This window comes from Stegostoma tigrinum, chromosome 20 (assembly GCF_030684315.1).
Source record: "Stegostoma tigrinum isolate sSteTig4 chromosome 20, sSteTig4.hap1, whole genome shotgun sequence".
In the NCBI taxonomy this organism is placed as follows: domain Eukaryota; kingdom Metazoa; phylum Chordata; class Chondrichthyes; order Orectolobiformes; family Stegostomatidae; genus Stegostoma; species Stegostoma tigrinum.
Window position 1 is genome coordinate 57,688,478 of NC_081373.1, and position 14,964 is coordinate 57,703,441.

At 41.9% G+C, this 14,964-nt stretch overlaps 1 protein-coding gene across 1 annotated transcript in view; it reads right to left on the reverse strand.

Annotated features, from left to right (window-relative positions):
• vps26a (VPS26, retromer complex component A) overlaps positions 1 to 13,775 on the reverse strand; it is a 52,019-nt gene extending 38,244 nt beyond the window's left edge. Inside the window, exon 1 of the mRNA XM_048551024.1 lies at positions 13,658 to 13,775. Coding sequence (XP_048406981.1) covers positions 13,658 to 13,660 — 3 coding nt within the window. The 5' untranslated portion in view covers positions 13,661 to 13,775. The remainder of the gene's footprint in view (positions 1 to 13,657) is intronic.
• Positions 13,776 to 14,964: the final 1,189 nt, after the last annotated feature.

Sequence of the window (14,964 nt, forward strand, 5' to 3'; positions counted from 1 at the left end):
CACAGCCTAGGCCACCATGGAAGCCAACCTTCGATCCATGGACTCTACTTACACAGCTCACAGCTGTGGAACAGCAACCAACATCAAAGACCTATAGCACTGTGGTAATTACCTCCTACAACCTCTTCCTTAGGCAGAAAATACAGAAGTCTGAACACACATACAAGCAGGTTCAGGAATAGCTTCCTTCCAGCCATTATCAAACTGTTTAATGGATTCTAACCTGCAATGTAACCTGTATGCCCGTAAGTCTTTTTAATCTGTACATTTTTTGCTTGCTTTGATCCGCCCATACTGCTTGTAAACTGTATTTTCACTTTTCACTATTTCGGTACATGTGACAATAAAATCAGAAAAAGACAGACTTTTGTTTCTGTTTGCAGGATATGTATCACTCGCAAATCTAGTGTTTACAGGCCACCCAAATTTCCCTCAAAAAGGTAATAGTGAACAGTCTTCTTGAGCCACCACAATCTGTGCGAGTTAAGTTTTTGCAATCATTTGCTACAACCATACGTTAGACCATTTTGGATGGCAGTTACGAGGCAACGACTCTGGATCTGGAATGACACATATGTCAAAGAGGGCAAGTACTGAACATCAGTGAACAAACTCCATTTTTCTGACATGGTCACCAATGGTCCTGTTAAGCTGTATGACTGAGAAACCAGAAATGTCTGTAGCCCCAGAAAAATATCAAAAGAGACAATGGAAAAACTACATTTTAAACAGCACATTGTTTCTCAAAACTGAAACTAGACATGTATTGACCTGAATTGAATACTTTAAGTGCAATACTGTGATTTGAACTAGTTCCCTAACAGTTTTTGATCTGCCAATTCATTAATAAGCAGGCTGAGATGTTGATGAGTGCTGGCAAAAGATAATGAACTGTCTTCTTGAACCACTACATTAGTTCTTTGCAGGTTCAACAGACTTGTATGCAGTACTCCATACATGGCCTTCCAAATAACTTGAGTAGCTGTAATATGTGCCAACTCCTGTACTCAATGCTCTGATCAACGAAGGCAAGCATGCCAAATCCCTCCTTCACCACCCGTCTACTTGTGACGCCACTTTCAAGGAACTATGTACCTGCTCCCCGCGGTCTCTGTTTAACAACACTCCCCAGGATTTGCACACATTGGAGTTAAGAATAAGAGGTGATCTTATTGAAATATGTAAAATTCTTAGGGGATCTGACAGAGTCGATGCAGAGAAGGTGCAGCTTCTTGTAGTGGAGTCCAGGACCACAGGACTTAATCTCAGAACAAGATGGATGAGAAAGAATGTCTTCTGAGGGTAGTGAATTTATGAAATTCTTTACTGCAAAGGACTGTTGAGTCTGAGATTTTCAGTATACTCAAGGCCGAGATAGATTTTTAATCAGTAATGGAATCAAGAGTTATGGAGGATGGCAAGAAAGTGGCATTGAGGATGATCAGATTATCCAGAATCTCACTGAATGCAGCAAACATGATGGGCTACTCCTACATCTTAGTCTTATCTACAAACTCAACAGTTTGTGCTATCATCAAGGGTAATTTGTTCTCTGGAATACTTTCGTGCATTTCATCACTCAGTATGTGAATCAATTAATCTTTCAAATTAATTTTGGTAGTGCTCTTACCCAATAACATCCCACAAAAATCATCGCTGAGACAAGAAATTTCCCTCCAAATTTACACTCCAGTCCTAATTTCGAATTTGTGTCCCTTTCGTTATGTTCAAGGTAATTGAGTTGACAAGGAACCTATTCTTTTTGCTCAAACGTCAATGACAATTGACAATAAAACTCCCCTTAAAATGAAAAGAACAAACTTGGTTAAATAGCCATTCAGGTCAGCTGGAAAACATTCTTCACATCAGTAGCATTTGGTTTTGGTCAATTGTAGGATATGGGTATCACTGGCTGGCCACCATTTATTGCCCACCCCAATGATGGCCATTGAGGTGGTGGTGGTGCTGGTGGTGGGCCACCTTCTTGAACCGCTGCAGTCCACATGCTGTAGGTAGACCCACGATGTTCTTAGGGAGAAAATTCCAGGATTTTGACTCAGCCACAGTGAAGGAACAGCAATATATTTCCAAGTCAGGGTGTAAGTTGTTTGGAGGGAGACTCACAGGTGGTGTTCCCATATGTCTGTTGCCCTTGGGCTTCTAGATGGAAGCATTTATGGTTTTAGAAGGTGCTGCCAAGGATCTTCAGTGAATTTCTACAACGTGTCTTGTAGATAGTACAGACTGCTGCTATTGGTGGTAAAAGGAATGGACGCTTGTGGATGTGGTGTCAATTAAGCAGGCTGCTTTGTCATGGATGGTATCAATCTTTTAGAGCATTGTTGGAGCTGTACCAATCCAGGCAAGTGAGGACTATTCCATCACACGGCTGATTTACACCTTATGGATGGTGGTCAGACTTTGGGAAGTCAGGAGCTGAGTTACTCATTGCAGTATTCCCGGCCTCTGAGCTGCTTTTGTAGCTACCATGTTTATGTGGCAAGTCCAGTTGAGTTTCTAGTTAACAATAACCCCAAGGATATTGATAGTGAGGTATTTGAATCAGGATAACACCACTGAATGTCAAGGGATGACGGCTAGATCATCTCTTATTCTAAATAGTTATTTCCTGGCATTTGTATGGCTGAACGTCACTTGTGACTTGTCAGCCCAAACCTGGATATTGGCCTGATTTTGAACAGTCTGCTTGGTATCCAAATCATTAAATGCTGCTGAATATTGTGCAATCATTGAGGAACACCCCCACTCCTGACCTTATAATGGTAGAAAGGTTATTGATGAGGCAGCTGAAGATGGTTGGCCCTAGGACACTACTCTGCAGGAGTTCCTCGGGATGTCCTGGACTGGAGATGCTTCCTTGAACCTTAATAACACCTTTGACAAGGTTTTCTATGGTAGACTAATTAGTAAAGTTGGGTCACGGGATTCAGGGTGAGGTTGCCAATTGGACACATAAAATTGGCTTAACAGTAGTAGATGGAGTGGTGGTGAAGGGTTGCTTTTCAAACTAGAGATCTGACAACATTGATGTTCTACAGGGAATTCTAGGTCCTCTTTTGTTTGTCATTTATATAAATGATTTGAATGAGAAAATAGAAGGCATGGTTAACAAGTTTGCAAATGACGCCAATATTGGTGGCAAAATAGACAGTGAAATTTTCTAAGATTACAAAGGGATCTTGATCAAATGGTTCACTGGCCTGAAAAAATGGCAGGTGGAGTTCAATCTAGACAAATGTAAGACATTGCATTTTGGTACAACAAACAAGGGTAGAGTTTATACAATTAAATGGTAGGGTCTTGGGTGGAGTTGTAAAATAAAGCGACCTAGAAGTTTAAGTACATACTTCTTTTAAGTTTGTACCACATTTAGACAGGTGTTTGGCATGCTTGCCTTCATTGCTCAGTCCTTTGAGTATAGGAGTTGGGAAGTTCTGTTGATGTTGCACAGGACATCGGTAAGGCCTCTTTTAAAATATTGTGTCCAGTTCTGGTCAGTCAGTTACAGGAAGGATATTATCAAGCTGGAGGGTTCAAAAGTGATTTACCTCAGGATGTTGCTGGTTACGGAAAGCTTAGATCATAAAGAAAGGCTAAGCAGGCTGAGACTTTTTCACTGGAGCATAGGAATTTAAGAAGCAACTTTATGGAGGTTTATAAAATAATGAGGGGGATAGATAGGTCAATGGTGGTTGTCTTTTATCTAGGAAGTCTGATTTCAAGACTAGGGCACATATTTTTAAGGTGAGGAGAAAGATTTTTAAAAAAGACATTTGGGGCAATTTTAAAAAAAAAACACATGGTTCATATGTGGAATAAACTTCCTGAGGCAGTAGTGGGTATGGGTACAATTACAATGTTTAAAAGACATTGGATAAGTTTGGAAGGACGAACCAGGAGCAGGCAGATGGGGCTAGTTTAGTTTGGGATTACGTTCAGCATGGACTGGTTGAACCAAAGGGTCTGTTTCCATGCCCTATATCTCTGACTTCCAACAACCACAAGCAACTTCCTAGACTAGACTTTTCTGAAGCTGCTTGGCCTGCTGTGTTCATTCAGCACTACACCTATCTACACCTCTCATCATTTTGTACACTTCTATCAAGTCACCTCTCATCCTTCTTCATTCTAAAGAGAAAAGCTCTAGTTCTCTCAACCTTTCCTTGTTCGACCTTCCCTCTATTCCAGGCAACATCCCAGTAAATATCCTCTGCACCTTTTCTAACACTTCCACATCTTTCCTGTAATGAGGTGACTGGAACTGGACACAATACTCCAGATGTGGCCAAACTAGGCTTTTGTATAGCTGGGGCATAACTTCACGGCTCTTGAACTCAATTCCTCAATTAATGAAAGCTAACACACCATATGCCTTCTTAACAACTCTACCCACCTGGGTGGCAGCTTTCAGGGAACTGTGAACATGAACCCCAAGATCTCTCTGTTCCTCCACACCACCAAGAATCTTTCCATTAACCCTGTGTTCTACTTCCAAGTTTGTCCCTCCAAAATGGAACACTTTTCAGGGTTAAACTCCATCTGCTACTTCTCAGCCCAGCCCTGCATTTTATCAATGTCCCTTTGTAACCTAGAACAGCCCTCTGCACTGTCCACAATGTGACCTACCTTTGTATCGTCCACGAACTTGTTAATCCACCCTTCCACTCCTTCATCCAAATCATTTACAAAAACATCACAAATAGAAGGGGACTGAGAACAGATCCTTGCAATACACCACTCGTAACTGAGCACCATGTTGAATATTTTCCGTCCACTACCACCCTTTGTCTTCTAAGGGTTAGCCAATTCTGAATCCAATCTGCCACATTTCCCCCATCCCATGACTGTTGAGTCATCCCAGAATCCACAACTCTCAAGTGGAACAAAGTTATTCTTGGTGCCAAGGGACTGCTCTACAAAACAAATCCAACCATTGCTTTAAAGGTAGAGAGATTTGGACAGATGGCCATTTAGTCCACAGTCTAATGGAGTATTCTGCACTTACCTGGACAAGTGCAGCTCCAACAGCGCTCGAGGAGCTTAACACTATAACAGGGCAAAACATTTTGCCATTGGTCACAATTTTGGAACTCCCTCCCACCCAACCAACCAACATCACGGGTGTTCTTACACCACATAAGCTGTATCGGCTCGAGAAAGCAGCTCACTACCATCTCCTACAGGGCAATCAGAAATGGACACTAACTGCTGGTTAGCCAGCAGAGGCCACATCTTGTAGAAAGAACAAATTTATTTTAGAAATCACACTTCATAAAAGCACAAAACAAAATAAAATGTTTAGTCATGGACATAGCATTTCAGAAGCAAAGGATAAATGGGAAGGAGTAAACTTTGGTGCTCTCACCTCCGCAATGGTTTAGCAACTGAAATCAAAGGCTCGAGGCCAGAAATAAGCTATGCACAAATATCTTGGGAGGGTTGTAGAATGAGAAATAGGGAAGGTAGTAAGGGCTGGAGGAGGTTACACTGTTAAAGAGCATTGTACTGATAGAGGATACTACAGAAGTAGGGAGGGTTAAGGCGAAGAAGGAATTTAAAAACAATGCTAGAATTTTAAAATCAAGGCATTACTTTATTTGCAGTCCATATAAGAATACAGTTCGCCCACATATGTGCTCAGACCTTTCATTTAAAGATACTGATTTGTTAGCAAGTTTTCCTGTCTCAATATTATTGCAGGTGACGTTAAGGGCAGTCTCCATCAAACAACCCCACTTACAACCAGGAATCCCCCAACTTAATGGCTATGTTTATCGATGATAATGTCAGGCTTATGGAGCATCAATATTTCCAGTCTTTTGTTTAAAAACCGTGAAGATAGTGCTTTACAAATCCACCCTTTAGTTTCAACCATCTAGATCCAGTGGAAGAATCATCAAAAATACAGTAGCACGTCATGTGCCCAGATTTAAATGTTATTTTTCTCTTACTCAACATTCCTGCAGTGGTCCGCACTTTAACAATTGTGACAAAGGCCATGCCAAACTGAAAGCACATGAAGAAACACTTTGAAAATTCACATCAGCTACTCTTAGGAAATCAATTCCTATTCATTCAGGGTGTTCAACCATCCTGAGCATGATAGGACCATCTTGTATTTGAGATGGCCATGCTGTGTACTGAGCTGTTTGCTACCAAGATGACCTTTGTCTTCTCTCGTCTTCCTTTCAGCCTGGACCAAAGCCCTCTCTTCCCACTCATAGTAACCCTGTCCCTTCTTCCTCTCCCCTCACCCCAAGCTAGCCAATCACCCTGATTCAACTATCACAGCTATGTTCAACTTTGAAAAACTCAAATCTTCTTTTGGCCTTAATCAGCCCATTGGGAATAGTCCCAGTATTTCAATCTCCGTGTAACTGTAGTATCCTAATGCTGTTATCATCCTAGTTCGCTAAAGCTTTAGTTGTCCATTCTACGTTAGGCTGTTCAAGCTACTCACAGAACGTGAACTGTGGTTGAATCTTATATAAAAGTACCGTGTTAACCATGTAATTAGTTTGTTCATGAAATGCTAAGTACTAATTACCTTTGCTCCGGGGGGGGGGGCGGCAAGGCGAACACGTGCATATCAAAGTTGCTCAGAAGTGATGATAAGCCACCACCACGAAACCTGGCAATCCACATTGTGAAGGTGTTCCAACATAGGCGGGGGGTGGGTTGTGGTGGTGGTGTTGGCGGTGATGGTGTGTGTCTCACACTGGGGCCTGAAGTTCTAAAGTGTTCACTGTGCTGGAGTCAGAAAGATTTGGGGCAATGTGGCTAGGTCAAGAAACTCCAGATTATTGACCCAGCAACAACAGCAGAACAGCAAATAAAGTCCCAGCTTAGATAGTCTCAACCACACAAATGTCATGACCTCCATTTCCTACTTGGCAACAGAGGTGACACAGAGAGTAAAGTGTTGCTGCCATCTATCTGGGAGATTGAACATATAACGATAGTGGATGTCTATACCATTTCCAAAGACAGGAGCACTGAGCCAGCATGCTTAATCATCGTCATTCAGCTTTTACAGATACAGGATACAACTTGTCTATGCTCCTGTTTATGTTCCAATCAAGCCTCCTCTCTCCTGTTCTCATCTAAATCTACCATCATAACTCTCTACTCACTTTGTACGCATGTTGGTCCAGCCTTCTCAAATAAATAAAAGCCATATAAAAACAAAAAAACGCTATTCACTTCAACTAGTCCCGATGGTGTCATTAAATTCACAATCAACAATCTTGGTGACTATATGATATTGACAACCTCCAACCCCACTGTCGCAAAATCTCAGAATTGTTACAGCATAAATGGATGCTACTCAATTCACTGTGCCCAAACCAGTTCTCCAACTGAGTAATTCATTTAACATCACCTCCTTGCCTTCTCCCAGTAAATTCAACTTCCTTTCCAAATAATAGCCGAATTTCCTTTTGAAAACTTCTCTCAGCAATTACATTCTAGTCATTAAATGACTCACGAGAAGTTTTTTTTCTCTCATTACTTTAGTTTCTTTTACTAATTACTTTAAATCTGTGCCCACTAATTCTCAATCCCTTCACATGTGAATATTTTCTCCCGATGCATTCTGTCCTAGTCCCTTGGTATTTTGAATAACTTAATCAAATTCTCCCTCAGCCTTCTCTTCACAAAGGAAGCCAGTCCTGACTTCTCCAATCTATCTTCATAACTCTCTTGAATGTATTTAATGCCTTCCTAAAGTGTCCAGAACAGGGCACAATATTCCAGCTGAGTCAAACTAATGTCTTAAACAAATTCAACAGAGTATCCTTGCTCTGATCAATAATTTCAAAGACAACATATCCTTTATTAACAGAGATAACAAGGTGTACAGCTGGATGGACACAGCAGGTCAAGCAGCATCAGAGGAGTAGGAAGGCTAATGTTGTGGGCCTAGACCCTTCTTCAGAAATTCTGAATACATTTCTGAATGGTCTAGGACCAAAACATTAGCCTTCCTGCTCCACTGATGCTGCTTGGCCTGCTGTGTTCCTCTAGCTCTACACCTTGTTATTTCAGATTCCCCAGCATCTGCAGTTCCTACTATCTCGGAAGCGTCCTTTATTAACAGCTCTTTTCACCTGACCCGCCACCTATAATGACTTATGACGTATTCACCCTGGTGTGTCTGCTCATGCAACTCCTTCATTTTAATTTTGTCTATTCATGTTCTTCCTAGCAAAATGAATTATCACATTTCTCCACAGTGAACCTCATCCACTCATTCCACCAACATGTCAACACCTTTTTGAAATTCCACACTATCAAACAATTCACAATACCTTATCATCTGAAAACTTTGAAAATGATCCCTGTAATAAGGATTAGATCATTAATACATATCAGGAAAAGCAAAGGTCCCAACCACTAACATCTGCAGAACTCCACTACAAACCATCCCCCTGTCCAAAAGGCATCCATTAACCAATAAACTTTCCTGTCAGCAAGCATATTGCATACCCATGTCACTTCTGCCCCTTTCGTTCCATGAGCTGTACTTTGCTTTTGCACAGCAATGCATTCTTTTAGAAACTTCCCACAAAATTAAATGCTCTATATCCGGTCAATCAAAATTTTCCATAAATTTAAAAGATCTCAGAGTTTTCTGGCACCGTCCTTGTAAATCTTCTCTGCATCCTGTTCTCTACAGCCTTTGCTGTAAGCATGGTGTTCACAAGTGCACTTAGTACTCTCAGTATGGTCTAACGAAGGTTCAGTACCGACCTAGTATCACTGCCTTACTTTCAATTATACTGCTCTAGAAAGAATGCCCAGCGTTTGATCTGTTTTGTTTAGATTGCCTTGGTAACTTTTAGCGAAACATTTAAAGACTTAAGAAAAGCTGCAAGGAAAACCAGAGTATCACACACGGGTGAACATGACGCCAGTGGTGGGTAAGTAATTGGAGGGGATACCGAGAAACTACATGCATCTGAAAAGTCAAGGACTGATTTGGGATAGTCAGCACAGCTTTTTGTGTGAGAAATCGTGTCTCACTAACTTGACTGAGTTTTCTTAAAAGGCTGACCAAGATAACAGATGAAGGCAGATCAGTTGACACAAAAACAAAGTTGCTGGAAAAGCTCAGCAAGTCTGGCAGTATCTGTGAAGGAGAAAACAGAGTTAACGTTTCAGGTCAAGCATTTCCCTATTGTAAATGTTTACTAGTTTCCTTCAGCAATTTGCTGTAATTCTCCTTAGTACCATCTCTAGTCTCTACAATTTGGTATTATTTGAGAATTTAGAAATTGCGTTTTTGAATTCAAATCTAAACAGTTGATGTAAATAATGAACAGCAGTGGTCCCTGTACTGATCCTGGTGGAACACCCCTTCCCAACTTCTTCCTCTCTAAATAATTCCCTTTTACTTCTATTTCCCTTCTGTACTACTGCCAGCGAGCAATCCCTTCTTCCACTTGTTCCGACACCACATTCTCTAACTTTATTCACTAATCTATTATGGGAACCTTATCAAAGTGCCTTTGAAAACCGAGATAAACGACAACAATGGCAACACAATTATCTACGTATGTACTCAATACGTCTATTTATGAAGCCTAATATCCTCTAGGCTTTGCTTGCTGCTCTCTTAATGTCCTGCCATCTTCAAGAACCTAGGCACATGCACAACCATCGGTCACCCAATACCAATCTACCCATGTAGAACTAACCTTTCCAGTGCCCCTTAATTTTCACACTCACTACTTCTACTGATATTTTGTCAGATTTCTTTCTAGCAAATCCTGGCACAAAGTATGCTAGCCTTGCCTTGCTCACCTCAGCACACATCACAATGTGCCTGATACGGTTCCACACAGCCTCGCCACCCATTTACTATTTACAACTTTTTTGCGTTTGTACATGGAATGTGGATGCTGCTGATTAGGCCAGCATTTTTGCCCACCCTAACTGCCCATGAGACAGCAAAAGAGCCAACCATATTACTGGGGTCATACGAAGGCCTGAGCAGTCAAGGACAATAGATTTCCTTCCCAGAGGACATTAGTGAACCAGATTTTGCTTTTACAAGACAGTATAAAATATTTGTATCCTCTTTAATGTTGAATGCTTTTCTATTATCACAATTTATTCAACAGTTTTTTTTAATTTTCACTTCCCCTCTCAAGCTATTGTAGTTAACTAGCTTCCCATCCAAAGAATCCACCTAAAGTACGTTACACACCCAGTCTTTGATTCATCATAATCTCTATCTCACTCATCAGCTGAGCAGCTCTGATCTTAGCTCCCTTACCATTTTCCATTGTTGGAATGTACCAATCTATATGTGAAACATCTTTAAGAAAGATCACATAAAAGCATTGAACTCAGCTCAGCACTGAACCTTGGACAAGTTAGCACCACCATCTCCAGTTCTACAAAAATTTATTTTTTTAAATGAACAACGCTTAAAGAAAAAAAGTAGAAATACTTGGAGAAGCCCAGCAGGTCTGGCAGCATCTGTCGATAGAAAACACAGTTGACATTTTAGGTCCAGTGACCCCTTCCTCAGAACACATTCTTTAGTTCTGAAGTCTTAACTCTGCTTTCTCTCAACAGATGCTGCCAAACCTACTGAGTTTTTTTCCAGTTATTTAAATTTTCATTTCATTCCCTGATCCTTGAGGAAACACCATTTCCCATCTTTTGCCAGTTTGTGTAACTACCTTTACTCATGCCTTCTACTTTGCAGACTAGGTACTATCCATTCTATTCGTCCCCTGGCAGAGCCTTTGTCTCAAGTCTGTATGAGAAATACCTCAAAGGCATTTCAAATATCAAAAAAGATTACATGTGCTACATTAGTCTTCACTATACATTCACCAAATAATTCAATAAGGCTGATCATATACAAGCTTCCTTTCAATAATCCATGTGGACTGTTCTTTACAATTTTTGTTTCAAGACGTTTTCAATCATATTTTTTGATCAGATTCCCTGCAGTGTGGAAACAGGCCCTTCGGCCCAACAAGTCCACACTGAACCACGGAGCATCCCACCCAGACCCATTCCCCCTAATCTACACCTTCCTGAACGCTACAGGAAGTTTAGCATGGCCAATTCACCTGGCATGCATATCTTTGGACTTGGCTTTTCCTTTTTGTGTGTCAGTAGAATAAATTACTTAATTATTTATTTCTCAGTCTCTTCTTTCCCCTAAATTTCTTTCCTATCTTTTTCAATATTGCCATGTTCTCCCTCCCTGTATACCTAGTGAATTAAAGAATTGCAGATTTATTACAGAGCAGAAACAAGCCACTTACTGTGTCTGCACCAGTTCTATTATCCAGTGCAAATACCCCACCTTTTCATTGCATCCTTGTGCACCTTTAGAGAATCTGGCAGGATAGAAAGAGAGCCTTTGGTCCAACCTGTCCATACTGACCAAGTTTTCCAAACTAAATTAGTCCCACTTGCCTGCATTTGGTCCACATGCCTCTAAATCTTTCCTGTCAAGTACTTCTCCAAACATTTTTTAGAACAATACAGTGCAGAACAGGCCCTTCGGCCCTCATTGTTGCACCGACCTGTGAACTAATCTAAGCCCATCCCCCTACATTATCCCATCATCATATGCTTATCCAAGGACTGTTTAAATGTCCCTAATGTGGCTGAGTTAACTACATTGGCAGGGAAGGCATTCCATGACCTTAGCACTCTGAGTAAAGAACTTGCCTCTGACATCTGTCTTAAATCTATCACCCCTCAACTTGCAGCTATGCCCCCTCGTACAAGCTAACATCATCATCCTAGGAAAAAGACTCTCACTGTCCACCCTATCCTATTCTCTGAACATCTTGTACGTCTCTATTAAATCCCCTCAGCCGCCTTCTCTCCAATGAGAGCAGACCCAAGTCCCTCAGCCTTTCCTCATAAGACCTTCGCTCCAGACCATGTGTTAGCAAGAATGAAAAGGCAGCCCTGACAATCAAAAAAGTATTCCACATATAAGCCACCCTTTGTGAAAAAGTTGTCCCTCAGGTCCATCTTAAATCATTCTCCCCCCACTTTAGAAACATGCCCCCTATCATTTAAATAACCATCCAACACCCTCTTGAATGCCTCGAAGTGTTCTTAGTGTTTGCCTTTAGAATGATTTTGCCCTCATGTTTTTATTTGTCCATCCTGACTGGTTAGTCTGTTTTTGGTTTTCAGTGGGTCATAATCCTCCTGCATTCTGTTGTCCAAGGTCAGGAGCTGCCACCTAGAGTGCCCACCCAAAAGGATAAGGAAGAAATTCAATCAGCAGTGCAGCTGGAACATGCCTCCTCTTCCATATCACATCAGCATGAACAGATGATGGCCTCATGGCATTGTCTCTAGACTATTAAGTCAGAGACATGGATAAATGTTCTGGACACTTAGATTCAATTCAATAAAAATCTAGAATTAATAATTTAGTGATGACCATGAAACCAATTTCAAGAAAACAAAAATCTGATTTGCTAATAACCTACAGGTCACTCCAGACCCACAGCAATGTGGTTGACTCTGTGAGATTCAGGATGGGCAATAATGATCTAGCCAACAACATGCATGCCTGGTGAATGAATAAAACAAAAATTAGTTATTTTTGTAAAGACAACCCCAGATTACACCTATTTTTCTGATGAAGGGTCTAGGCCTAAAACATCAGCTTTTGTGCTCCCAAGATGCTGCTTGGCCTGCTGTGTTCATCCAGTTCCACACTTTGTTATCCCAGATTACACCTTCCTTGCTGCACCCAATTTTCTTTTTAAAACTATCAAGTGCCTCAGTCCTTCTCAGCTGTTCCACTACTTTTCAGGGTCTTATCAATGCTATGCCATTCGTTTCTCTGTTCCACTCTAATGATTCACTTGTAAGCAGTGATCCCTACTTCTTTCGCTACTGTATCGTGCACGTCAAAGCTCACGTTCAGAGCTTCACACTGATCCAACCTAGGGAGTCTCCCACCACGCACTGGATACAGTGTTACTGCAGTGCTTCTCATTAGATTACAAATTCAGACACTTTAATCACTGTTCCGAGGCAGGATCACTAGACCCGAAACGTTAACTCTGATTTTTCTCCACAGATGTTGCCAGACCTGCTGAGCTTTATCAGCAACTTCTGTTTTTGTTTCTGGCTTTGATCCCGGCATTGAAATCCATAATGTTGGTATTGATCAAACATGTTCCCTTACAGAAGGGAAAGCTGTCATCTGTATCCAGCCTGGCTAAAGGCGAAACCAGGCCCGGAACATTGCGATCAACAATTAGCTATCCACTGCCTCGTTGGTGCAGCGACGGCGGGGGAGGGGGCGGGCAGGTACATGGGATGGGCAATAAATAAACGCCAGTCCCCTGCTGCAATATCCCCTTTATGGCTCTGCAGTTTCTAACTGACCCAATGCGAGAGGCGGGTCAGCTCCACTTTGGCACTATCCTGAAGCCACTCTCTAAATCACATAAGGATTATCCCTGGTTGCACACTGGACCGCCGGGACCCTGACTTGGCGACACAGCAGCCCACTCCTCTGGGCCCGGCAGGGAGGCCACTGTCCCTCTGTGAACCGGGCCCGAAAGGAAAGGGTGTGGAGGCCGCAGCCCGAACCTCGGCAACTCCTTCAGCCAGTTAGTCAGACACTCACCATCCCGCCTCCTTCAACTCTTCTCTCGCGGCCTCGAGCGCTCACGTGATCTGAATAAAGGGTCCTGCTCGGTCGCGTGACTCACCCTTAAAGGGACAGTTCGCCAGAGAGCGGAGGAGGGGAGACTTGGATATGGAGATAAGGTTAAAATTGCATCAGAGATAATGGGAACTGCAGATGCTGGAGAATCCGAGATAACAAAGTGTGGAGCTGGATGAACACAGCAGGCCAAGCAGCATCTCAGGGGCACAAAAGCTGATGTTTCGGGCCTAGACGCTTCAGGGGCAAGATGCTGCTTGGCCTGCTGTGTTCATCCAGCTCCACACTTTGTTACCTATGGAGATGAGGTGACGGGTAGTGCCTGCTGGCTGTTTTTAAATCCCACCAGGCCAGTTCCTCTGTACTCCTCAGGCACACAGTCAGAAGATGTGGCAATGCCCCTGCCTCTGAGCTAGACGGTCTGGCTTCAAGACCCATCCACCCTGCAGCTGTGTCCTAATATGTGCTAAATGGTCAAACATCAGTTATAATCAGCCAAAGGAGGAGATTGGGAGGAGATGGACACTGCACACATCAAGGCCAGGGCATGGTGAAGTATGCAATCTGTCTTTACGAGCATGGCAATGAGGAGCATTCAGACATTGGGTGAGCTAAAAGTTGATGAAGATGTGACATTGGATAGCCTGGCTGCCCTTAAAGTGGTTAAGTTGTTAGAGTCACTTCCAAGGATGGTGCGTGACAGTAGAAGTCACTGCCACAATCTTCTAATCCTTCCTGGGTACTGCACTGAGGAATTGCAAATAATTGCAACTTGTTCAAAAATGGGTATATGCCATTTTACAAATAATGTGTGTCTTTTAGCAGAATACACCAGTCATATACAAGAAATAGAGAATCTACTAGGTGTTTAAAATAAAAGAAAATAGTATTGGCAGGAAAAAAAAAGGAAAAACTTAAGGAACTACAATCCAATAAAACTCCTGGACCTGGTGGTTTAAGGTCCCAGATTTCTCAAAACAGTAGTAGCAGAGATGGTGGATGCTCTAGCTATTATTTTCTGGAATTCCCTTAATTCTGGAACAGCCCCAGGAGATTGGAAATAAGCAAATGTAATTCCACTATTCCAGAAAGGAGGGAGGAAGAAAATAGAATTGGCCTACAGGCCAGTTAGCCTGACATTAGTCAGGTTAGTGCTGGAATGTATTAAAGACATCTTAACAATGTATTTAGAAGATCACAGTATAATCAGACAAAGTTAACAAATGTATTAAAGATGTTTTGGGGACACAACCAATGGGATAGATAGT